The sequence below is a fragment of the Pipistrellus kuhlii genome, unplaced genomic scaffold (genome assembly GCF_014108245.1).
Source record: "Pipistrellus kuhlii isolate mPipKuh1 unplaced genomic scaffold, mPipKuh1.p scaffold_m20_p_2, whole genome shotgun sequence".
Classification (NCBI taxonomy): domain Eukaryota; kingdom Metazoa; phylum Chordata; class Mammalia; order Chiroptera; family Vespertilionidae; genus Pipistrellus; species Pipistrellus kuhlii.
The window spans coordinates 43,932,465-43,958,571 of record NW_023425515.1 but is presented as its reverse complement, the minus strand read 5'-3'; the positions used below and the strand labels follow the sequence as shown (position 1 = coordinate 43,958,571).

Sequence of the window (26,107 nt, the reverse complement as noted above, 5' to 3'; positions counted from 1 at the left end):
CAGAGAGAGCCAGCCAGGATGCTGGAGAAGGGTTGCAAACCCAGCCAGTAGTCTCCGGGATGCTGGCACTTTCATCCGCAGTCACCTGTGGTGGGTCTGAGGCAAGAATCAATAACAGGAGGAGAAGGGGACAAATCATTCATTGCCCAGAGGCTGGCCATCAATCCAGTGCCTGTTGTTTTCTGTGTAGCCACTTTAAAGAAACTTTCACGCCGCGCACCCATCCCCTGCAACACAGAGCCTTACCTCAGGACCCGCAAAAGCCTTTTGGGAAGATCTACAGTTACCTTCTGTGTTGTTAGGAGCTGCTCTTTCAGGAGAGTGAAAGATGGATCCCGTTCCATTCTGCGTAAACTATATCGGCGTTCATCCCGTCTTCCCCTCCCGCCTGTTCTTTAGCACTCGTGGCTTTTAGAGAAATAATCTGCCTGAAGGTCTGCTTGCCTCTGCGTGTGTCGTAGCCTGTGCTTTACACCCGTTACCTCTGACTTACTGCAAACTCACTCTTGCCCTCAACACAGAAACACACTCTTTTTCTGTATCGCCTCCTGATGATCAGAAAGAACAGGGAAGGCCCTCTAGTCCAGCGATTTTCAACTTTTTCCATCTCATGGCATATATACATTAATTATTCAGATTCTGCAGCACACCAAAAAAAATATATTTTTGCTGGACTGACAAAAATAGGTATAATTTTGGTTCATTTACAGCAAATGGCTATAGTTGTATTGGCTGTTGTCCTTTTTTATTTAACAATCTAAGGGAAAAGAGGCCCGTGCCCCTGACTGCTGCACACGGGTTGAACATTGCTGGTCTTGTCTGGCCTCTCCTGGCAGTGAGGCAGTGGCAGGAGAGGGGAGGAGGGTGGCACCCTCTCAGGGAGCATCAGGACTGGGACCGGGGTCCTGCTTCAAGTTCAGGGCTCCTGGGAATCCTCTGCTCCTCCCCAGAGCACAGGCTGCAGACCTGAGGCTTGCTCCACGAGTGCCTACACCTCTGCAAGCCCTGAGCTGCTGGAATGTCTGGAAGGGGGAGAGAGAGATAGGCAGATGAGCCAGAGGGTTGACACAGGGTGAGCCTTTTTAGACAGCCTTGGAATGATTAGAGCCGGGACTTGGGGACCCCACAGTGGCGTTCTGTGGAGAGTAGATCTTTTGTAAGCAATGATTTATTTTTCCTCTGAAGGCCAGCCTCAGGCGGAATTGGGAAATAGCCAGCTAGCTATGATGCAGTGATTTTCAACTCTTTTCCCCTCCCTTTTAAAACTGCCAGCCACTTACCTCAACTAGACGCGTCAGAGGAAGCCCAGGATGTAAAAGGAATAGAGGTGGTTGGGGTGGGGGCGGGAGGTGCAGTCTCCTTAGCTTCTCACCTGCCCACACCCTCCACTCACTGTAGGGCTCCCGGGGGGGGCACTTGTTGGGAAGCCACTGTTGCAGTGAAAAGCCAGTATTTGGAGCTCAGACCAGCCTGTTAGTTACCCGAGGCCCGTGGTCGGCAAACTGTGGCTCTGGAGCCACATGCGGCTCTTTGGCTTCTTGAGTGTGGCTCTTCCACAGAATACCACAGTCTGGGTGAGTCTATTTTGAAGAAGTGGTGTTAGAAGAAATTTAAGTTTAAAAAATGTGGCTCTCCAAAGAAATTTCCATCGTCCTATTGATATTTGGCTCTGTTGACTGAGTTTGCAGACCACTGCCTTAGGCAAATCCTGAAACCACCCAGCCTGACTTTCTTTTCATGTCAATTGAGGATAAAGCCTCAAACGGAAAGGTTTTTGCATGTACATATTGATGTAACAGACAATATGCTTAGTTCATAGCAGACACTGTAAATGGTGACTCCCTCCTCTCTTTTTATCTTTTTATTCCCCCCTTTCTGTGCCTTTCCCCTCAGATGTCCTCTGCCTCTTCAGGAGCCTAGCGACCTCTGGCCCTAGCACTCTCCCGGGCTCAGCCCTCCAGGAAAACCACAAATCGCTGACAGGTGTCTGCTCAGGGTAGGCTGTCCTCCCCCAGCCTGTCTGAGCTTCAGTTAGACCAGTGCTGGCTTGAACAATTGACATTCAAAGGAATTGCCCAGAGGGACTTCACAATCAGTAATCATTCCCTTTCTGGCCAGCCAGCTGACTTCTGTCCTTGGCTAAGACTAGTCTTGGCATTTATGTAATGGCACAGATTTCACATTCCTTAGCAGTGTACACATTCCTTAGCATCCTCGTGTTCTGTGAAATCACCTGGTTAACGTAAAAACATTCAGACCTGTAAAGAATTGTTGTGAGTTTATTGGAGCCAAACTGTCGGCAATTGTTGGGGAGCAGAATCTCAATGTATTGGGATAATGCTCCGGAGAACAGCAGCTTTTCACCTTGTTATATACATTACAATCAAAGGAAGAGATGTAAGTGGGTTCCATGAAATCCATTGGCGATAGATTAGGGAGGCAGGGGTAAGCAAAGCAGGGAGACCTCTGGGATTGAATAAAAAGTAAAATCATAGACACATACTTCTTTTACTTAGGTGGGTACAGAATAGTTAAGATTCAACAATTAACATGATCACAATAACAGTGAAGGAATTTGTGGAGCCCAGGGCACATGGTTGTCTCCAGGGGGATTTGGAAAAAAGGGAAGTTAAAGTTATCCTGACATTTCAGTGATATGTTTGTTATCTTAGGTGCAAAAAGACAATAGGCTCAGTAAAGATTGAAGTTGATCTTTGCCAGGGAAGATACTGGCCTAGGGCGTGACTAACCATTATAAATGGCTTTGGATGAAAGGTTTTAATTTCAGACCATCCTTTGTGGTTACTTTAGGTCACTGACCTCAGGCTTTCCCAGAGTTAGGTTAGCATGTGGCCCCTTTTCATCCACAACTCACACTTCTGTTATTATGCTGGCATATTTGTACATTTGCCAGTTCTGTACAAGCCAGTTCACAGTACGACACCACATTCTAAATCAGGACAGTCTGTTCTAGATCTCAGTAGCCTAATGCCCAGGTAGAGAGGGCTCAGAAGGACACAGGTAAGTTAGGCTCCATCCCTGACCTCAGAAAACTCAGGCTCTTGTGTGAGATACAGGAATGTCCGTAATAGCAGTCATACTGTAAATCCCATAAAATGTCAGGTGAATCAGGAAATAATACTATGTCCCATTTTGGGCTGTTAGAAGTAAAAGATTTAGGAGTAGAAATGGCAGGATTTCACCAAGCAAGGATGAAGGGCAAAAAGATAAGAGTGAGCCAAGGCTGGGAGCCAGAAAGCACAGGGCATATTTGGGGAACTAGCATAATTTGGGGGCTTCACGTTGGGAATGGAGCCATGGAGGGGCATGTAAAATAAAGATTGAAATGGTGTTTGGCTCAGAGTGTGGGAAGAGGGCACCATCAAAGAATGCTGAGTAGGCGCATGTCCTGATCACAGGACCATAGCATTTTTAAATTGGAAATAACTGAAAAATAATCTTATCTATAAAGCCTCTGCTAGATGTAAAACTATGGCACCCCAAAAAGGTCAAGTGTTTGTGCAGGGTAGGTCATGGCAGAACCCAGATTAGAAACTAGGAAGGACTGTCACTTCTGATCTTCAGAAAATATTTAAGTAACTTTGTTTATATTAGAGTTATTGAGAGAGGAGGAACCAATGGGACAAAAAGGAGTTTTATTATGAGCATCAGCTCATGCTATTATGGAGGCTGAGAAGTCCCGCTCTCTGCTGTCTGCAGGCTGGAGACCTGGAAAGCCGGTGGAGCCATCAGTCTGAGATCACAGTCCAGGGAGCCAGGGAAGTCCCAATCTGAGGGCAAGAGAGACTAGGAGATAAGAGGACCCAGCTCAAGCAGCCAGTTAGGGGGGGAAAAAGGGAGGGGGGAGAGTTTGAACTTGATTTCCTGTTCTTCTGCCTTTTTAAAAAAAAATATATATATATATATATATATATATTTAATTGATTTTTTACAAAGAGGAAGGGGGAAGGATAGAGAGTTAGAAACATCAATGAGAGAGAAACATCGATCAGCTGCCTCCTGCACACCTTCTGCTGGGGATGTGCCCGCAACCAAGATACATGCCCTTGACCAGAATCGAACCTAGGACCCTTGAGTCCGCAGCAGGCTGATGCTCTATCCACTGAGCCAAACCGGTTAGCGCGGGTCTTGGGTTTTGATTTCAGTCAAGGGCATATGCATTAGTTGCAGGCTTGCTCTCGCTCCTGGTTGTATTGCATGTGGGAGGCAACCCTTCTCTGTGTCTCACATGTTTCTCTCTCTGTCTCTCCTACCCTTTTTTACTCTTTCTAAATACCAATGGAAAAATATCCTCAGGTGAGGATTAACAACCCAAAAACAGGTATTCAATCTTCAGGCCCCTTTCCTCTCTTTACTTTTTTGGATAGAGCCTGCTCAGTAACTAAAAAGAAAAACTAGGAAGGCATGACCTCTAGTGGACTCACTGAAAACTTTGCTTTGGTTTTGTTGGAGGGTTTCTCCAACACCCTTCCCTTGTTTTAATAGAATTATTGAATTTTTCATCTGAATGTTACTCTCATGACCAGACTTGGGGCTGTGCACAAATATCATTTTTTTGGTCGCTACCTTAAAAATGGGATTTCTGCATCTCAAATTCACATTGCACTTGTGTTTGAGTCCTTTTAATGACCTTTCTCACAAGTGTCATCTTTTAACAGAATGCTTGTCAGTCAGTCTTTTTCTCACCCAACTATAAAACCTAATCTGACTGAATTTTTGGAAGTGACTGTTTGAACGTGGGTGTCTGTGTTTAATCCGTCATGCCTAGGTTCACGTCCAGGCAGATGATAGCTTTGGAAACTGTATACTTCTGTTCAATCTGTGTGATCTTTGGTTTCCAGGACTGGGCTGTGGTTGTGCCCATCACCGCAGGTTTATTGCTTGACTTCCAACTCCGCCCCACAACTGACAGGCACTAACCCACTTATGTGCTCCCAGGGAGGGCTGGTGGGTGCCAGGGGCCCTTAAGGATTCTTGGTTGATTATACAATTGCTTTGTCCATGTTTAAGATTGAAACTAAGACAAAAAGCAGCCACTATCTGTTGGATGGAGGGAGATAGAAGGTGTGAAAAAAGAATATCTGGAGCAAAAAATAGATTTTTTTCAAAGCAAAATAAATAGCTGGGGAGTGGGGATATTAATCTGTCTCCCATTGAGGGGAATGAGAGATGGCATATCTTTCCTGATTCTCAATTACTGTCATGGTTCCAAAAGTTCTGCCAAAGTTGTCTTTCCTGAGTTGCAGAATATGCAATCTCAGCTCTTGGACATTTTAGAGATTTACTGTACAGTGAGGCCCTCCCTCTAATTTGACAGCTTTGTCTTTCTTGAGCCCACATAATTAAACTTCTGCTTTGAAACTGAGGGAAGGAGCAGACAGTCTCAGCTTTTAAACAATTCATATTGCTGGATTAAAACACATGTCTGCTTCAAGATGATGCTTGGGCCCTGCTGGGGTGGGATATGGGACCTGTGTTTTCTCCAGGCCCCTTGGTTAGAGATCCTTGGATATAAGCAGGTAGAGTGGAAAGAGCCCTGGATTGGGGATCAGGATTTTGGATTCTCTTCTTAGCACCTGGGCCAGGTGATATGCTGTGTATGTGTCACCTTTGGCTTTTAGGGTTCAGCAACCTGGTCTGGACCATGATAGTTGGAGTACATAACCTTGAAAGTCAGTTCTGGCTCCAATAATCCATGACTCATTCATGGTTTGTGGAGGGTATAAATTCCATCCACGGGAGTCCACAAGTTACAGAATTGGCAACTGACTCAAACAGCATCCTTCAATGCTGTAAAGTTAAAAATAATAACTAGGTACCGTTTTAGTACACAGTTTCTGGCTAGGGTATTGAGTTCCCATTTTTATCCCAATCCATTGATTCTTGTCCCATGTTTTGATGGTTGGGGGAAAAGTAGGAGTAAGAAGCCATCTCTCAAAATACCACTTCCCACTTCAGCATTAAGAGACTTTCCTTCCTTATTGTGCAGGCGTGGGCTTAAAAACACTGCACCAATTTGTCCCTCTTTCAAATGCTCTCCTCATGCTTTTAAACTGCAAATTTCAACTTCCCCACAGGGCTTTGATTGGTTTGTTTTCAAGTCTGGTTTCTTTTGATGTGAACATTTTCAAGCTCAAACAATAAAGTGCTTTTACCAGGATACTGGGAGCAATGAAGGGTCAGGTGGAGAATTGTGGCTGTTCTTCATTGGTCTCTCAGGCTGTCAGTACTTCTTTCCGTGTCTGCTTTCCTGGGAAACATTTCTTTGATCCCTTAGTCCTTCCTTACATTTTGAGTATGGTTGTAGTTGTACATGCCAGAAATTTTATGGGGAACATTCCAGCTTTATACAATGGAAAACTTCATGACTGACTTCTTAACAGTTATTTTTTGAAATAGCAGACTTATTGGATGTTACTATTTACTTTGTTGTTTGGAAATTGGATTGAGGAGGTTAATGTTTGAAATAACATTTATTTAAATCAAGATAAAGATAATATAGATTATCATTATTAATATATTAGGTATTACAGCAATGTATCACATGGAAAATTAATTAAGAACTGTTGATTTGACACTTAAAACAAGTTATTTTCTAGGGGTGTTATGTGTTTATTTTTGCCGGCATAATATCATCTTGTCAGTTCCCCAGTCAGTGTAGGCATACCTGAGACTTCTAGGTTTGCCATCTTTAGATTGCAACTTTGCATTTTGAGCCTTTCTGCTCCTCCTACAAGAAAGCTATTAATAATCTAGTGAAGAATCCAAGCGATATGCTTCCTCCTTCAAAATAATAGTGTGTGGTCAGACTAGTTGTCAGTCTAGGGTAAGCCAAAGAACTATGTGGCCGCTATTTTGTGCACTTATGTGGGTGGTCCCTCCCTCCCTCCCTCCCTCCCTCCCTTCCTTCCTCACCTGAGAATATTTTCCCACTGATTTTTTTAGAGAGCATGGAAGAGAGGGAAAGATAGAGAGAAACATCAATGAGAGGGACACTTTGATTGGTTGCCTCCTGCATGAGACCTGACCTGGGCTCTGGCCAGGGAGGAGCCTGCAACCTAGGAACATGCCCTTGATCAGACCGAGGCTCTATCCACTGAGGCAAACCCGGTAGGGCAGGATATGACAAACCTTTGTTTTTTTCCTCCAGGAGTGAGGTGGAAAAACCCTAGATCACCTTCTTGGATTCTTATTACCCAAGTTACCAAGAGCACTGCGAGTGGTGTACAGGGAGCTTAGCCAGAGAGCTTTAAGAAAAGGCAGAAAAGGCGTTTCCTCTGAAGCTCATGCACAGAGACGGGATTACTGACGCACTGTCTCCCAGTGAGGGCCGGCCCCTCCTGTGTGTTATGTCTCTGCTCTGGGCTGGGGGCAGGCCCCCCTGTGAGTTGCGCCTCCACTCCAGGCCCATCTGCGTGCCTAACCTCCATTCTGAGCTGGTCATGACTGTTCCAGTATTCTGGCTAATTTGCAAATTACCTCTTTACACACACACACACACACACACACACACACACACACACACACAGGTTTACTCCTAAAATCTTTCAGTGTATTTATTAATAGTCCTAATTAGTTTTGCAAAAAAGAATAGTGCCTCATCTTCATAAATCAGGGATTATTTCTTCTGCCTTTCCTCCCCCCTTTTTCCTGGCACTTGAAGCTTTCTTTATTCATGTTTTTTGTTCATTTGTTTGTTTATATTTTGTTTTGTTTTTTCATCTCAGCTGCAGGAAATGAGAGAGCTGAAATTCTCTGTCTTGTGACAGGGTCTTCAATACACCCTGAGAATCAGTTGTCAACTATACTACCTGCCCAGACAAAGAAAGCAGCTTTCAGACTTGAGTCAGTGTAGTTGGAACCTGTCAGCTCCTGAGTTACTAAATTTCCTGTGGGAGACCAAAAGGCAAATTTGTGAGTCACTGGGTGGTGCCTGGAGGCAAATAGGTCCTGGGATGATGTTTAGTATTAGGTCCTTGCTAAGCTGCTTTCCCCAGAGCTTTTATTCTATTGATAGGATTTTATGACTTTGGATCCCTGCTAGAATCTTCCAGTAAACGAATGGAGTGAGGCTGCCATCTCCTGGCACTTATTGGGAATTGCTTAGGAAGAAGGAATCTGTTCTTGCACATCAAAGGGAATATGTATGGTCATAATCCTTGTTTTTTTGTTTTGTTTTGTTTTAAATCTTCTATTAGACTTTGATCTTAGATCACACTGTAATTATATAGCCACTTTTCTCCTAGTCTCTGGCTATATTGCTGACTGAAAATTGGTGCTTTGAGAAATGTCCTAGAGTTATATTATTCTCAGAAAACAAGAGGAGATACGTACCTTTGTGTACTTACCACGGAGACTCCTAGCTTCTCCCTTCCAACCCTTCTGAGTATGTAATATGATTGTCATGTAATATGATAATTGCTCTGAAGTCTCTCATTATGTTTGGAAATGACAGTGTCAATTCCAGTAAACTGTCTTTAGGCTATATCTTCATTTATTCCTTCAACTGACTTCTGCTGTGCTAAGTTTGGAGACAATCCACTGGTCTTCAGACAGAGGGACACTGACAGGTCAACAAATACAATGCACTAAAGAAATTATGGTCAAAAGTCATTGAATGGAGAGATTAAATATGTCACTTGGACTGACCCCCATAAACTGAGAGAAACAGGCAGAATAGTCTCAAGCAGAGACTAAATGAGAAATGGTATTTTGGTCTTTGTATATTGCTTGAGTCGTTTACATATGACCGAGAAGAGTCCGTTTGAACAATGTTTCCCTCAATCTGGGAAGCTGGACTTACCTATGTTTTAACTTCCTTCTCCTCAAACCTTGCTCTCCATTGCTTTCTTTGTTGTTGGGGAAAGAAATGCCTGTCTCTAAGCAATGTATGAATTTACACCTGTCCAAAGTTCTCCAGACCTGGAAGAGGTTTTAGAATGTCCTCTGGGAAATGAGAGGAATTAGATTATCAACAAAGCAGACATTGATGAGGCCACATGCTGACTCTGAATGCACTGGGAAACACATTTGCTGATTGGAGGAAACTGATGAGCTCTTTTAGAGAATAGTGCTCAGATCTGGTTCTGTGAGATTCATATACTAGATTTAAGACTTGATGTGGGAAAGAGCAAGTAATTCAGTACCATCAGCTTATGTTTACGTTCTTATGGTCGATTATACATCTGAGGTGTCATGATTTCACTCAGAATTATTAGCAGAGATGAGCCTGTCTAGCACTGCTACAACCCCCCCCCACACACACACACACACAAACACACCCATGCACACACCCAGAGTTTTAGAAATGAGAACCACTTGTTCATTTGGTAGGTAATACTGAGAGGCACAGTGAGGGAGCAGAGCAGTTGAAACTGAGAAGCATGAAAAGTCAGTAAAGGGCTTGTTACAGAGCTGAGTGTACAGTTCCCCTGGGAAGTCGTGCAGAGCCCATCTTAGAATTTTTCTTTTTCTTCCATCTTAGACCTTTTCCTCCCATGTTCTTAGAGAAGCCAGGACATTTGCCCACTGACTCCTGTCCTCTGGTGGTTGAGGGCTGCCCCCAATGATGCTAGTTCTCCTGCATTGACAACCCTACACATCCTGGTAGTTCCTGGTGCAGAGCCACTGGCCATGGAGGTATATAGAAGCTGCCAGCTGGCAGGAATCCACCTGCCAAACCTGCAAGTGGAGTCCAGGGTGGGCTGGGGATGCGGGGCAGGCCATCAACAGAGTCTCCTCCACACACACCTGGACCACATTCATGGGCTCACATGTACGAGGAAACGGTCAAATCAAGTGAAGTCTAAAATAATAAGAAGGAATTACTATTAATTTTGTTTACATATGAGAGGGGTGCACACACAGCCCAATGAGAAAGGAATGTGAAGTGTAAACCACACTCTACTGGGCCACAGGCAGAAGCGACTGAGACAGCTGACTTATTTGGATCATCCCCATCACAAGATTATTGCTTCTGAAGATGAGGAGAGAGGTACTCTGGTCATCGTCAATGCATTTCTGTATCCATTTGCCAAGCCTCTTTGCCGTTTACTGCGCCGTAATACTTGACATTGTTATCTCATGTAAGAGGGAAAATAAGCCTTGAACACAGCCCACTGCCATAACGTGCAAAAAATGCAGGAATAATTCAGATCAAGACCTTTCACAGGGGGCGGGGGCCAGGTTACTCATTCCACAGGGCAGTGGTCCTGAGGGAACAAGGAGGTTGGCATCCAGCCTGCCTTCTACCATGGCCTCCACCGGAGCTGGCATTCATTCCCAGGCCAGCGGCAGGCCAGGGAGAGAGTGCACATTCGATTCCCTTCATCTAACCCAGTGGTTGGCAAACCGCGGCTCGAGAGCCACATGCGGCTCAATGGCCCCTTGAGTGTCCTAACGCCACTTCTTCAAAATAGACTCGCCCAGGCCGAAAACCAACTTCCACGCATGGGCCACGAAGTTTCAGTCGCACTGTACATGTGCGCCTGCTCGTGGTATTTTGTGGAAGAGCCACACTCAAGGGGCCAGAGAGCCGCATGTGGCTCGTGAGCCACGGTTTACCGACCACTAATCTAACCTGTTTTGTGTGCTTTATGTGTGCTGGAGTCTTTAGGTAGGTTATCTTATTCAAAACAAATCTGGGGACTAGGTGCTATTTGGTTAATCAGGTTCATAGGTGGTAGAGAAAGGGAAGAGCATATGGGAAATTTAAATACTGTATGCGTAGACATTTTATATCAACCCTAAAAGGGCAATTTTGTAGGGTTTTGGTTTGTTTTAAATAGATGAGGAATCGGAAGCTTAGAGAGGTTAAATAACACGACAGGCTTACTAAAGTAGTAAATGACAAACATATGATTCAAAGCTAAGCCTGTCATACTCTGACTCCAGTGCTCTTGCACACATATTTGTGTCAAAATGAGAAGAGATCAAGGGACACGTAGTGGAGGAGGCATCTTTTGAATCAGTTCCGTTTCTACATATACTTTGGTCAATAGGTCATTAACATACATGAATTAACACCTTTTCTAAAAGATTTCAATCAAATAATGTAGAGTTACCTCTATCTCAGAAACTATGCCAAGTAAAACTGACTTTGATTTATGAAACACATTACTATAATTATTGTTATTAATGTCCACGCTGCAGATTATTGAAAACCTGGAGCACTCTATTGGTATCTGTCTTCAGTATTTCTAGTGTCTAATAGTATGTCTGTTTAGGACCACAGCACTGACAGCTTCTTGCAAGTCAGGGCAGGTCCATTCTTTCTTATAGTCAATGCAGATAGTCAGACATGTTCTGCTGCCTGTCCAAGGTCAGCTTTAACCAACGAAGCACAAATCTGTCACTTTGCCTTGTGACCCCTGCCACTTCCCTTTAGAGCCATTCCGCATTCACGGCAAGTTGGGTCATTGTCTCAGGAGTACAGTATTATGTGCATTTTGACCTTTGGCACAAATGTGGAAACAAGACAACACTGTTAATCTGCCACTAGGGCCGTATGACCTCGAATTAGCTATTTTTCCTCTTTGAACCTTAGTTTTATTTTACCTGTAAAATAAGGGACTTCATATATATGATTTCTGGTCATGATTAAGGGAAATGCTAAAATATTCCCCAAATTGAAGACATTAAAAACCCATAAATGGGTGACTTTGTTAGAAGGTGACCATGCTTGCTTCCCAGAATGTCAGAGAAGCTTGGCAAAAATATTTACCCCTTTCTATTGTAAGTCATAATTTTTTGTTGTTGTTGTTAATCCTCACCTGAGGATATTTTCCCATTCATTTTCAGAGAGTGGAAGGGACAGGGAGAGACAGAGAGAGCAAAACATTGATGTGAGAGAGATAAATCGAATGGTTGCCTACTGTATGCACCCCAACCAGGGCTGCGGATCCAGCCTGCAAACGAGTTATGTGTCCTTGACCAGAATCGGACCCAGAATCCTTCTGTCAAAAGGCCAATGCACTATTCACTGAGCCAAACCGGCTAGGGCCATAGTATTTTTATAGGAAGATTTTATATTGTTTATTAACAACCATGAAAACTGCACCCTTGCAAGGGTTAGGGAAGTGGAGAGTCAGAGTCACAGAAGGACTTTGTCAGCATGGTCCCATGATAGGTGCTTTTGTTGGTGTGCCACAAATTGGGGCAAAAGAAAGAACTCTTTCTTATAAATCAGCAAATATTATTGAGCTATTTAGATTTTTTTAATGAATCTATATACTATTAATTTCACTTAGCTACTTAGTATTTATTAAATTACCTGCCTGATTTCAAATATTACTTAATTCTTGTGCTCTGTTGTTAGTTATCTGCATTCTGTGCTTGAGTGATGGAGGTTAGTAATTTGAAGTCAGTGGAATGTGCTCAAGTTCAATTCAGTAGAATCTGAAGGAGTCAGGGACAGAGTTCCATTCTGTATTTGATATTCTAAAGATAATCAGCAAAGAGCAAAGTGGATGACAACGAGGCCCCAGTAATAGGAAGGTCTTCTTAGGTAGAAATTATGAAATAGAGTGAAAATCAAGGAATCGGTTATAGGAACTGAGGCAGTTTTACTGTGTGGTTTAAGAGCAGACACATGAAAATCTTCTATGAAAATAGGAGACGCACCCAGAAGAATAGGCCCTTTAGGCATACCTCCTTTCCTTTGCTGCAACAAGCTCAGTGGTCTGTGTGCTTTTTCCTTTTCTTGGCTAATTTACTAACAGCCAAACAGGCAGCGTCACTGGATCTTATCCTCCTGCAATGCACAGAAATCCTTGCATCAGTTCAGAGGTGGCATTCCCTGGAACTGATCACGGCCAAAGTGTACAACTGCATTTTTCCTCCTCCTTTTCCTTCCCAGGCCCTGCTTGTGTGTTAGTTGCATGGCAACCCATCTGTTGTAATAGCTGATGTCAGCTCCTTTTCACTTAAAGGTGGCCCGGGAAAGTTTTCAAGACGGGCACTTGAATTTGGATTTGCGTAATGCTAGGGAAGGCTCCAGTTTGTGTTACCAAATTATAAAACTGCAGACTAATGGGCCCTGGCAGGGGAAATGCAAATGCAGATCACAAGGGATTAGCGTCCAGAACAGTGTGGCCTTAGGGACTTGATTTCTAACTTCTAGGAGCTTAGCAAGTGAGCCTCAGCCATATTCTGTTTGCTGCTAACGTTCTCTCTGTACTTTAAAGGAATAAGAGGCCCAAAATTACCCTAATTCCTCAGTGTTAGCATTTAGACAAATACTTGATATGGCTTTTTTGAAAGAAGGGCCAACGTTTTACATAAGTGCATCAGCAGCAATTGGGGGGAGGAGAGAGGGAAGGGAGTTAGTTCTCTAGTATGTAATAAGTAGAAAAATGTAACTTCTTGAATCCAGCAGAGGGCAGAAAGGAGTTTTAGCTTTTCTCACCTGTGACAATCCAAATCAGTGACGATCAAAGGCAAAATTCAGAGGCACATTTGTAAACAAATTATTCCCCAGCTGGTACCATAGCAGTTATTCTGGTTGTAAAGACAGGGTCTAGCTCACGTGCTCAGAGCCAATTTGATTCCATCTATACAAAAGGACATACAGAGTGCTGACTTATTTATGCCTAGGAGGAGATAACAGTGCTGTACCCAAATAACACCACCACTTCTATTTGATTTAGGTTTTAAACACTAACCACAGTGCAGCATTTTATGATTTTTCCCATTTATGTTCATGACATTCCTCATACTTGAATGAAAGAATATTTAAAATGAAGAGGAGTAAATTATTTCATTATCAAATGTTTCTCTTTTAAAGGAACATTATCTACACGTAACTCTATAAAATAGTGAAAATGGTTTTCACAACTTACGCTGGTTTCTTAGAAGTCAATCTAATTTATCCTCTCATCTCTAAGCTGCAACTTGGTGTGGTAGTATTTGTGCCATTGTAATGATGAGGTGGATACTGAAACATGGGGACAATTAAGAAATGAGTCTTTGTCTTGGTGTTTACATAATCCTATATAATAAAAGGCTAATATGCAAATAGACCTAACAGTGGAACAACCAAACAACTGAACAATCGGTTGCTATGACGTGCACTGACCACCAGGGGTGTGTGCAGAACATGGCAGGCATTGGCTGTGGTGGGATGATGGAGCAGGTGATTGGGGGCACCAGAGCAAGGTGGGGCTCTGGTCCTGTCATTGGGGTGAGCCTCTGGTGGTTACTAAAAATTCTTTGCTTCAGCACACCACTGTCCTGCCCAGTGCTTACACCCACTGCCAGTGCTGGCCCTGCTCGCACTTTCACCTGGCACCAGAGCCACCGCTTGCACCTGTTGCCAGTGCCCAGTGTCTGTCTCGATCACTTGCTGCCATCAGCAGGTGTGAGTGGCTACTGCTAGCCCTGAGGGGCAATCAGGGCAGCAGCCTCTACTTGCAACTGCTGACAGTGCTGGCCCCAATTGTTCCACACCGTCAGCAGTTGTGAGTGGGGCCGGTGCCATCAGCGTGTGGGAATGGCAGTGGTGGGTGCAGGACTGCCGGCAGACAGGGGGCTGGGGGCCACAGTGGGAGGGGCCAGGCAGGGTCTCAGAGGATGGGCCGAGACCTGCCCTGGGCCTACCACAACCTCTCTGCCCACAGTTCCTTTCAAAGTGTATGAATTTGTGCACTGGGGCCCTAGATTTATATAATTTTAAATCCTGGTTGTTAATGTTTGGCTTTTAAAAACAGGGAGCATAAATCTTCCATGACGATTTGTATGGAAGATTGTTTTGGATTGGGGTAGTATGTTAGTGTCTTCTTTATTTTTCCGGCTTTAAAAAAAAAATTTTTTTTAAAGTATGGTAGTGTCTTAAATCCGGTTTCTCAGGAAGCAGCCTTGATTGCGGTGGAGTTAGGATATTTAGGAAGGAGCAGCCCTGGGCTCTGTGCCTGTGGAAGAGAGGGGAGGAGGCAGAGGGAGGAGATAGATTTCCCTGCAGGCCCACTGTCAGCCTTCGGGAACTTTGGATTCAGATGACTCTTCAGAGTACCCTGAACTGGGGCCCTCCCAGGTGCATTAATTATTGTTGGGATACCTCCATCCCACCCCACCCCCACAGCAGGACAGGACTGGGGTTGAGGTGGCTCTTTGCAGCTGACGCAGTCATTAAGGGATTGCACTGACAGCACACCCAGTAGCTGAGCTAAGCCATTCTTTGTTGAAGAAAGAGCTGGGTGTGTGAGAAAGAGCCCAAAAAGTCAGGTACACTGGATTCTCTTTTTGATAAATTGTTGACTTTTTAACATTGGATAACATTTTGATTGCTTTAAAAAGAAAGTGATTGCTTGCTATATATTTCAATCTGTGGGGAAGGAAATGGTACTAAATAGAAGACTTTTGGGAAGGGAGGGGATGTGTGGGAGGGAGGGAGGGGGGCAAAAAAAATCAATAAAATATGTAAAAATAAATTTAAAAAAAGAAGACTTTTTCATGGTTACTGTTGTTTGAAAAATAGGATTTTAAGGAATGAAAATGAGAACTTTTTTTTATAAAAGAGTGTTAAGTTCTGAAATACAGTGCTAGCATAAATACATATAAATGCTTTATTTATTTGCATTGGGGTTGTCCTATGAATAACAAATGATGTTTATTAAAGGTAATTCATTGAGTAATGTAATGAGTTTGTAGTAGTTCTTTGCAGTTTCTGGGGAAAATTGTTAAGTAAATCACGGAGAGTGTGCTGGGAGTCTGTCCCCTAATAAAGTACAAGTAAATGTAATATAAAAGACAGGGGAGGGAGAGGACATTTGCATGCCATTGGTAGAACGGTCACTTATGTCTAGCCTTTATCTCAGGACTTCATGTTTGAGCCCTGTTAATCCCATCTACCATTTGTCCTTCAGTCACAGCTTCAGTTGTGTGCCTGTTGGATGCAGACCCCTGTGCCTGCTTAATACACATCGGAGATATGGTTCTCTTTCTCAAATAGCTCAGAATGTCATAAAAATGTCACATCTGTTACATTACCACCAGTCTCATCAGAAAAGTATACTATTTGGAAAGATGTTAAGTTCATGATGCAATGAGGTGTGTTTTTTTTTTAATTAATATTTTTGTTGAAAGCTCCATTTTTTTATGTCAATAAGGACTTCAGTCATTTTTATGCAGACAGGCAAATTTTGGTCATTTTAAATGAAAATGTCTATCAAATAACTGTCTGAATATCCATAGTTTATCAATTGTTTTTAAAGTAAAATGGTATTCCCTCAGCAAAACAGCCAATTCAGGCCACAACTTAGAATCACATGAGTGCTTTTCTTTTACTTTTTAAAATTACTTACTGATTGATTTTAGAGAGATGATAGGATAGCAGAGACAGACAGACAGACAAACAGACATTGACTTGTTGTTCCACTTATTGATGCATTCATTAGTTGATTCTTATGTGTACCCTGATGGGATAAACTGGAAACCTTGATGTATTGGGATAACACTATAACCAGCAGAGCCACCCAGCCAGGGCACACGAGTACTTTCCTGAAAGACAGCTTTTGTGTATCAGAATGACTAGGAAGTGCTTTACAGTTACTTCCCATTTCCTCACACAGGGTATCTGGATATAAGAAAGGTAGCCCAAGAGTTGACATTTAACAAAACGAATCTTTTTGTTTCCATTAAGAATTTTCTTAAATGCAACTGGATTGATTTTTTTTTTTTTTAATGCTATTGCACAGAATCCACAGAATCCAGTGACTGCTCATGCAGTTGGATGTTACTGTCTTGACTAGCACTAAGTAGCTTTGGCCTCCAATTGCCTTTATACCGTCAGTTCAGGTGTGAACACAGTGAAAAGACAAACAATGTCTTAGCACAATGAAAAGAGCTGTGATGTCACTGCCCTCTGAAAGTGTCCCAGGTCCAGTGTCCTCAGCCCACAGCGCCCTCTGCTGGCATAGAGAACTGTTTTGAGGAGGGAGAGCTTGGGGAAGAGACTGCTTTGGCAAGAGACTGGAGAGCCTGACTTCGTCTGATGTCAGCAGAGATGGAGAACCGGGAAGGAAGGATTGAAGCTTCCTGAGGTTTTCAGCCTGGTGACTGAGTGTGGCAATACCATCAGTCCAGGTAATGACTGAGGACAGAGGAGTTTATGGGTTGAAAGTGATACTGCTGCCGCTGAGAGAGGGAAATCTATCATGATTCTCCCACTTGGAAAAGAGTGGCCTCAAGCTGCTCCTGTGCAGGAGCCTAAGATTTGATGTTTTTACTAACCATGAGCAGTGGTTTTGGAGGCTCCACACGTTCTGTGTTGATGCCTAAGCCTCTTGTGTCTGTGCTTCCTGTAATATAGTACTTTCTCTTCCTGTTTCTAGGAATGGTGCAGAAGCTGGACCAAAAACTCCCAGTGGCCAATGAGTACCTGCTGCTCTCGGGGGGAGTCCGGGAAGGCGTGGTGGACCTGGACTTGGATGAGCTTAATATCTACGCCCGGGGGACTGACTATGATATGGACTTCACCCTTCTGGTGCCAGCCCTTAAGCTGCATGACCGTAACCAGCCCGTGACCCTCGATATGCGCCACTCGGCCCTGTGCCACTCCTGGCTGAGCCTCCGGCTCTTTGACGAGGGCACGATCAGCAAGTGGAAAGACTGCTGCACCATCGTGGACCACATCAACGGTGCCACCAACTACTTCTTCTCCCCAACCAAAGTGGCCGACTGGTTCTACGACTCCATCAGCATCGTCCTGTCGGAGATCCAGAAGAAGCCGCAGCGGGGGATGCCGAAGGTGGAGAAAGTGGAAAAGAACGGGACCATCATCTCCATCATCCTGGGCGTGGGGAGCAGCCGCATGTTGTACGATATCGTCCCCGTGGTGTCCTTCAAAGGTTGGCCCGCGGTGGCCCAGAGCTGGCTCATGGAGAACCACTTCTGGGATGGGAAGATCACCGAGGAGGAGGTCATCAGCGGCTTCTACCTGGTGCCTGCTTGCTCCTACAAGGGTAAGAAGGACAACGAGTGGCGGCTGTCCTTTGCCAGGAGTGAGGTGCAGCTGAAGAAGTGCATTTCCAGCAGCCTCATGCAGGCCTACCAGGCCTGCAAAGCCATCATCATCAAACTCCTGTCCCGGCCCAAAGCCATCAGCCCCTACCACCTGCGGAGCATGATGCTCTGGGCCTGCGACAGACTTCCTGCCAACTACTTGGCTCAAGAGGACTATGCGGCCCACTTCCTCCTGGGCCTCATCGACGACCTGCAGCACTGTCTGGTCAACAAGATGTGCCCCAACTACTTCATCCCGCAGTGCAACATGCTGGAGCACCTGTCGGAGGAGACGGTCATGCTCCAGGCGCGCAAGCTGTCCTCCGTCCGCTCCGACCCCGCGGAGCACCTGCGCACGGCCATCGAGCACGTCAAGGCCGCCAACCGGCTGACGCTGGAGCTGCAGAGGCGGGGGAGCACCACCAGCATCCCCTCCCCGCAGTCGGACGGAGGGGACCCCAACCAGCCCGATGACCGTTTGGCCAAAAAACTGCAGCAGCTGGTGACTGAGAACCCGGGGAAGTCCATCTCTGTCTTTATTAACCCCGACGATGTCACGAGGCCCCATTTCAGAATTGATGATAAATTTTTCTGAGCATTTTTGCTGCCTTTTGTTTCTCCCGATTCTAAAACTTTTGCATCATGTTGTCTTGTGGTCTGTGCCGCTGTCTTTCCGTTTTTCTACCCATCCAGCCTTAGACTGGATCCGTGAAGAACACATTGGAAGTCTCCTGGTTTGCAGGGCGGTGCAGGCTCTGAAACAGTATATTACTATTTCATACGCTGCCTCTGGTTTTGTGTACTGTTCCTAGTTCTTGTCACATAGTTCAGATTTGTTTCGTTTTTTTTAAGGAGAACTTGAGCCATAGACTGAGATGCCCATGAACTCTCTTGCTTTTTTCTGTTTCACACTCTGTGCAAATTTGTTAATGGGGATAGAGAAACAGACCTCATTCTGACACCTAAGGATTCTGTTATTTTTTTGTTTTGTTTTGTTTTAATTTTTAATGAGCTGTCTTCACTACAGATATTTGGGAGTCACCTGAACCTGGGAACTACCCAGTATGCTAGCTGGATCGAATTCTTCTGACCAGCGGCCAGAGTAGTTTCCCCTTGTCGACTTTGAAAGTGATAATGCTACAAATTCTGTTTTGGAGCAACTTCATTGAATGTAACTATCCTCTAATCAGAACTTTGGATGGTTTGGAGGGTATGTTTGACAACTTTCCAAACAGAATTAAGGTTCCCAAATGGTAGTTTTAGTGTATGTAATTATTTGAAGCCTTATTTAAATCTTATTAAAGAACGTACCATAATTGTTATTTGCACTAATGAAATCTTTGACATTGTCAGAGTTCCAATGTGTGTGTTTCAATATAAATTGACATCCTCTGTTGAAATGCTATCACACTTTTTTTTAAATTTAGCCCATTTCTTGCAATCAATGGAATGATTCTTTACATTTGTTCAGTCCTCCATTAATTATGGGCTTCTGTTTTGCCATCTTTGATATACCTGGTTCCTATCTTACTGAGAGAAGTTTTTAAAGCTTTATACCTGCTGAGTGACTTTATCTGAAGCTGGGTAAAATATATACTTGATAGAATAGGTGTCTTTGTATGTATTTCTTTGGGGGTTATAGAGGTAAACGTTTTTTGTAAAGTCTTTTTGCTTCTACTGAATGTTTTGAGGAAAACTGGCAGGAAGAATTTATAATCCCCAAATAGAAGCTATCATGCCTGTTCCAAAACAGATTTTGCTACAGAGCAGGAACCAAGACATGTCTGTGGGCACCAGCCCTGGAGTAGAGCTATCCCGTCTTCATGAACAAAGTTTCCTGCCGGGTTTAGGTGCCACGGGCATTGGCTCTGTTTTTGTATGGACTCATTGCCAACTGTGGTGTTTGAGAGGTCAGGGGGCCTGCTGATCTCTCAACAATGACCATGATGTCTACTACTGGAAAGGTCAAGCAACATTTTGGTTTTGATCTTGAATGTCCAGAACTACAGGTTTGATTGAAATCAGGCATAGGCGGTCCTGGGTTTTTGCATGGGAATTACTGTAATGTTTATAAATGAAAATGAAATCCTTCAACCATCTTAAGTCAAACACACGAAAAAAAATCATAATAAAAGAAACATACTGGCCTTGGATTTTTGTTGTTGTTGCTATTGTTAGTTTGTCATATGGAAACTATTTTCTTTTTAAATATATTTTTATTGATTTCAGGAAGGAAGGGAGAGGGGGAGAGAGATAGAAACATCAATGATGAGAGAGAATCATGGATAGGCTACTTCCTACACTCCCTCTACTAGGGATTGAGCCCACCACCTGGGCATGTGTCCTTGACAGGAATCAAACCTGGGACCCTTCAGTCTGCAGGCCACTGAGCCAAACTAGCTAGGCTTGAAAAATATTTTCTTATTAGTAATCCCAATAGTAATTTTCAGTCAAGTTGGGGCTTGCTATTGTCTTTGAGGCCAGATGCTCTATATCACATGTGTCAAACACAAGGCCCGCGGGCCAAATCCGTCCCGCCAGGCCTTGCAATGTGGCCCGCACCGCCCAGTCATCACTGCACTCCACTGCGTTTCCATCACAATGACAGTTTATGACTGTTCAGTAAACCATTCGGCCCGCGATTTAGGCTGGATTTTAGATTTTGGCCCCTTCTGTGATTGAGTTCGACACCCCTACATAGGGAACATCCAGTGTTCTCTCTTCCCTTCCCCTATTTTCTCCCTACCACTACTATCTGTCCTCTACCTAACCCATGTCCTTCTTGGGAAATGGCTTTATCCCCAGCTCAACTCTCCCCTGACTGGTGTAGGCTCATTGACACAACCATTTCCCCGGCCACAATTATTAATTAGGGATTGGCATGGAATGTAAGCGGCTCCCATCAGGGACTTGCTCAGGATCCTAGCTTGGAATGCTGGGCAGAGCATGCATGCTGGACATGGAAGAAGAAGCACCTGGCCTCTGCCACTCTGACAGCTATCCCATAATCATGGCCAGAGCCTGAGGGTGAAGCTGACATGGGATGATACTACTGAGAGATTGGGCACAGGGGGTACAACACAGGTCACCAGACTCTGCCTTCCTCCTGGTACTATAAGCCCAGTCCGAGACATCTCTTCCCATTGAACTTTCTACTTAAATGAGTCAACACTTAGCTCTTTTAGCAGTTTGAATGTGATTCGATTCATCAAAATTAATTTAAACTGGTGTACCAAACTATTTCAGTATTTAAACTAAGTTGTTGTGTGTGCTCTCTTTCTTTCTGGGGACATATATCAAGGGTATCCATATAGTATATCTAAAAGCTGGTTTATGCTGATTTCATTAATTCCAAAGAATAGCATAGCCTCTATAACGAATAAATATGTACCTGATGAAAGCCTGTTAAAGTTTATTATACTTTAACCATTACGCTAGACATCCTAGGTTAAAAGAAATGGTTACAAACTGCTGAAGTAGCAAGCATATTCAAAGGCATTGGCTCCCTTTAGTCAAATATAAACCACTATACTTGCGCTTGGAATTGGCATCTCAAATATGATTTAGTAGCATTTATGATATTTTAAGTGCTGTGTTTGCAGACAGGATTGAATTACAGATGTGACAACCTAGTTTCAGTGAGCCTCTTGGCACTTCTTTTCCCTTTGCATCTCTAGTCCTAGTGAAAAACACTGCAGGTTCTTGTGATACTTCATGACAAGTCCAGAGGGCCCTAGGATTTAGGTAATTTTTTAAATCCTCACTCAAGGATATTTTTCCATTGATTTTTTTTTTTTTTTGAGAGAATGGAAGAGACATTCATTTTTGAGAGAATGGAAAAGACAGAGAGAAACATTGATGTGAGAGAAACATATCAATTGGTTGTCTCCTGCATGCACCCCTACCAGGGCCTGGGTCAGGAAGGAGCCTGCAACCGAGGTACATGCCCTTAACCGGAATCCAACCCGGGACCCTTCAGTCCCAAGGTGACGCTCTATCCCCTGAGCCAACCTAGCTAGGGGCTAGGGCTGATCTAATTTTAAAACTTTTTAAATGCCTGGTACTATAAGCCTACGACTCAGGCCAGGCATTGTTGAAGGTAGGTAGAAATAGGATGTAGTCTGATATATTTCCTTGTCTGAAACTTAGAAAATCACTGAACTACTAACTTTTTCTTCTGAATCCTGGAAGATTAGTTAAAAATCTCTTATTTCAAGTACAATATAAAAAAAACCTGAAGGAGTTATGATTTCAGCCTTACAACTGATTTCTTTGGTTATGGGAATTCACCAGCTGTAAGTGAACAGGTTTTCAATTCTCTGATGAGACTTGATTTCACATACTTTAAGAGGAGATTATTCTCTGCCTTTCTCATCTGAACTGGAAGACCCGAAGATCCAAGTAAAGACTAGTTTTAGAGTGATGAAGTCAGTCAGGACCAGACACTTAAAATATAGGATTATCCCCACAATTACTGTGCATAGTTGCTTCAAAGAAAATGAGAGGCATTTTCTTATATGGCTAATTTTATTCTCAGATGGAGACGTGAGGAAGCAGGGCCAACAGGAAGCTTCTAGAGCTAGATGAAGGGTCCTTAGTGATTTCTGCACCACCCTTTACACACACACTTGCTTTCACATCACTGACTGGAAGCTGCTTTGCAGGGGTGGGGAACATGTGGCCCGTGGGCCATATAATGCCTGTGAAATCATTTGGTCTGGCCCTGCCAAGGCTTTTAGGGTGAGTTCATTAAATGTTTGATGAACTAGACCAGGCCAATTTTCAAGTTGATCCAAGGTTCCTCACCCCTGCTTCAGGGTGACTAACACTTCCTGGGAGGATTCTGCCCATTGGCTGGTCACAGCTAAGTGCCGGTTATCCACGTGAATCCTTGCTGAGGAAAATTTCCTGACATCATCAGCCGTGGATGGGATGCTGGGAAGGAAAAGGAAGCTTGTGCTTGGCAGCAGCTGCTGGACTCAGGTCAGGCGGCTTCCTGCTGCTCCAGAACTCCGCCTGGTCTTCGGGGAAAAATCCCTGCACTTTGTTCGGAAAGCTGTCTGCAGAATCTCTTCCTTGGAGCCGTCCAAGGCTGCTGGTGGGGCTGTCTCACTTCCACCTGGTCGTTCATAGGGGCTGGGAAAGATTTTTATTACACACTCCCCTTATGCTGACCTGGAGGGTAAAATTTTTTGCATTAAATGGAGCATTAACTACTACTTATACTAAAGGAAGGATGGGCATGACTTCCTGTTCTTGTTACTTTGTTAATATCAAGTAGAAACATATTTTTAACTGATTGAATTGATGTAATTAATGCTCCTCTCAGAGGAAAATAACCAATTTAAAAAACATACCTCGTATGCTGTAATTTCCTCTGCAGGTAAACAAAGAATATATGTTCCAAACATTGTTTAGAATAAATATTTGCCAGTGGAGGATTATTGGCAACAGGTCTAAAATTCTACCTTGTGTTAATTAGCTGGAAAATAATATTTTTTAGTTTTTAAGAAAACATGCATTATATATATAGTAGAAATCAAGCTATAATTAACTACAATGATTGTGTTTCTCCATTTTATAGTGATAGCTTATTAGCAGTTCATTCAAAAGCATCATGTTTCATAGACCATTTGCTCTATGGCACTGAATGTTATACTAATGTAGTGTGATCCTGGTTTTCTAAGTCTAGGTGGCAGTTTTTAATCTACAACTGGGTCCAGACAATTCATCAACCATCAAAGAGCCCATATGCCTGGGTCTATGTGGTTAAGAATTATCAGAATTTTCAAAAAGTCAAATGTTAATCCCCCTTGTAAAAACACTGCTGTTCCAAGATCTTTCCAGATATATTAAGCCTTATTTTGAAATGACAGTTGAGATGAGAATGTTTGAATTTCTAGGCCACTTTTCATTTGTTTCCAGGATAAACAGACTCTTAATGTGACTTGGGTAGAGACAGGCATTGAAATGTTGTATCTGCCGTCTTCTGTTCCGCCAGTTCATCACGAAAGTTAACGGAGCTGGGTGTGGGTAGAGGCTAAAACTTGTTTGACTTACCATCCTTTCCTGTGAAATGCAGAACTAAGGTAGCTGCTCACTTCCTTTCCGACTTTCCCAGTATAAGATTGCTTTTTCTGCCCAATAATCTCAATTTTATTATAGATTTATACATTTATCTATTATATTTGCATGCCTGAAATTAATTAATGACAATTTATGACTTGAAAAATGGGATTTGCAGACCCAGACTGAGGTGGATAGAAATGGCAGGGAGTGCTCAGCTGGGTGAATTGATGAGAGCACGTTGCTTTTGCTTATTCTCCTGCCCTTCTCTTGCTCCAGGGTGGCATTATTGTCCTAAGAGCTCCCCAAGGCCAGTCTCATGGTCAGAGGTACAGATCTCTCTGTGCCCTCTGCACAGGTGCCTTTGTCATATTTTATAAAGCTGTGGCTTACAAAAAGATTTTACTAAAAAATGGAAGCTTTTTTTTTTTTCTTTTTTTTTTTTCTCTCTCAGGTCACTAAGTATACCTTACTGAGCTCGCACATTAGTTTTGTTCAATATTTTTTAATATAAAATTTTGAGAGAAACAAAGCCATTCAGGGATTTGCATGACAAGAAGGGAAGACTATATTGAGTATATAATCTGCTTAAATTTGGTCTCTACCTACCATGTGCACCTCGTGGTGGAAACCTTTGGGGCAATGTCTCCCATCATAGTCCTGTGACTCTGACAAGTCACAGCAGGACTCCAGCCAGATCCTTCTTTGCTGTCTTATTGACCTTCCAGTCTTCTTGAGGGTTTCTTTTTTTTTTTTTTTTTACAGAGAGGAAGGGAGAGGGATAAAGAGTTAGAAACATCGATGAGAGAGAAACATAGGTCAGCTGCCTCCTGAACACCCTCTACTGAGTATGTGCCCGCAATCAAAGTACATGCTCTTGATCAGAATCAAACCTGGGACCCTTGAGTCCGCAGGCTGATGCTCTATCCACTGAGCCAAACTGGTTAGGGCTCTTGCAGTCTTTTGATAAACACAAAAACCTCATACTTCAACCTCTTGTAGTAAAATTCTCTGAGATGCCTCCTTCTCATGTTCCTATTATTAGAGAATCACTGTCTTTTAAGTATTCCTACCAGCCAGTGAAAAATATTTTGACATGCTTTCTAAGGTTTGTCTTATGAAAATTATAGGTACCAGAGTTTGTTTTAAAAATAAATTTACAGACTATGTCAAACTATACATTCTCCTAAAACACTGTTTTTGCAATAACATTTTTCCAATTAGGAATCATGTATCTACATGGAAGGACAAGTGGATATTAAAGGACTTCTTTTGTTTTTCTTTTGTCTAAATTGATTTTATACAAGTACCTGTCTCACCAGAAAGAGTGACTCACATTGAAATGTCTTTATAGCTAGTTGATCCACAGATTTTTGTTCAAGTCTTGAATCCCCATAGTGGAGAAGGGCCCCATGGAGTTTTAGCCAAATGAAATGGAAATGAATGTGTATGCAGGGGGCGGGTGGGGGGCACCAACCCTAGATGCTCAGATGTATATGAGTTCTAACTACACACACATATGAGCATAGCATTATTTAGATTAGAGTTCAACGAAATAGGAACCTTTGTCTTGCAGGGCACTTAATGAGTGAATGCAGCTTCAGTTAATGACCTACCACTATCTAGCCTTGTGACTTGATTCTAGTTACCTTTACTTTCTACTTCAGTTTTCTCAATTGCTATGTGAATGCAATTTGAATAAGTTGGATTTTCATTGTTCACTTTACAGAATATTGTATTGTTCTGGCCATTGGTCTCCAGATGATGGACTATCTCTATTTTTATCTACCCTATATGTTAGAATCTCCCATAATAAGTTATTTAAAGAAAACGTGTCACAAGTACCACAAAGCATGTGATGAGATGACATCTGAAGGTCCTTAGATTTCGGAAGGGTCAGCAGTTCTAGATAGCAAGTGTTAAAAACAATGTGTTATGGGGTTAAAGAGGAGTAGAAAACATTTCAATATGCAGTTATTCATTCAACAGGTGTTAACTGAGCACCCAGATGAAAGAGGAGGAC

The 26,107-nt window shown here is 43.2% G+C and overlaps 1 protein-coding gene across 1 annotated transcript in view; it reads left to right on the top strand.

Annotated features, from left to right (window-relative positions):
• Window positions 1-20,171, top strand: part of MB21D2 (Mab-21 domain containing 2) — a 113,692-nt gene extending 93,521 nt beyond the window's left edge. Inside the window, exon 2 of the mRNA XM_036445020.2 lies at window positions 17,349-20,171. Within this exon, the coding sequence (XP_036300913.2) occupies window positions 17,349-18,613 (1,265 nt within the window). The 3' untranslated portion in view covers window positions 18,614-20,171. The remainder of the gene's footprint in view (window positions 1-17,348) is intronic.
• The last annotated feature ends 5,936 nt before the right edge of the window (window positions 20,172-26,107 follow it).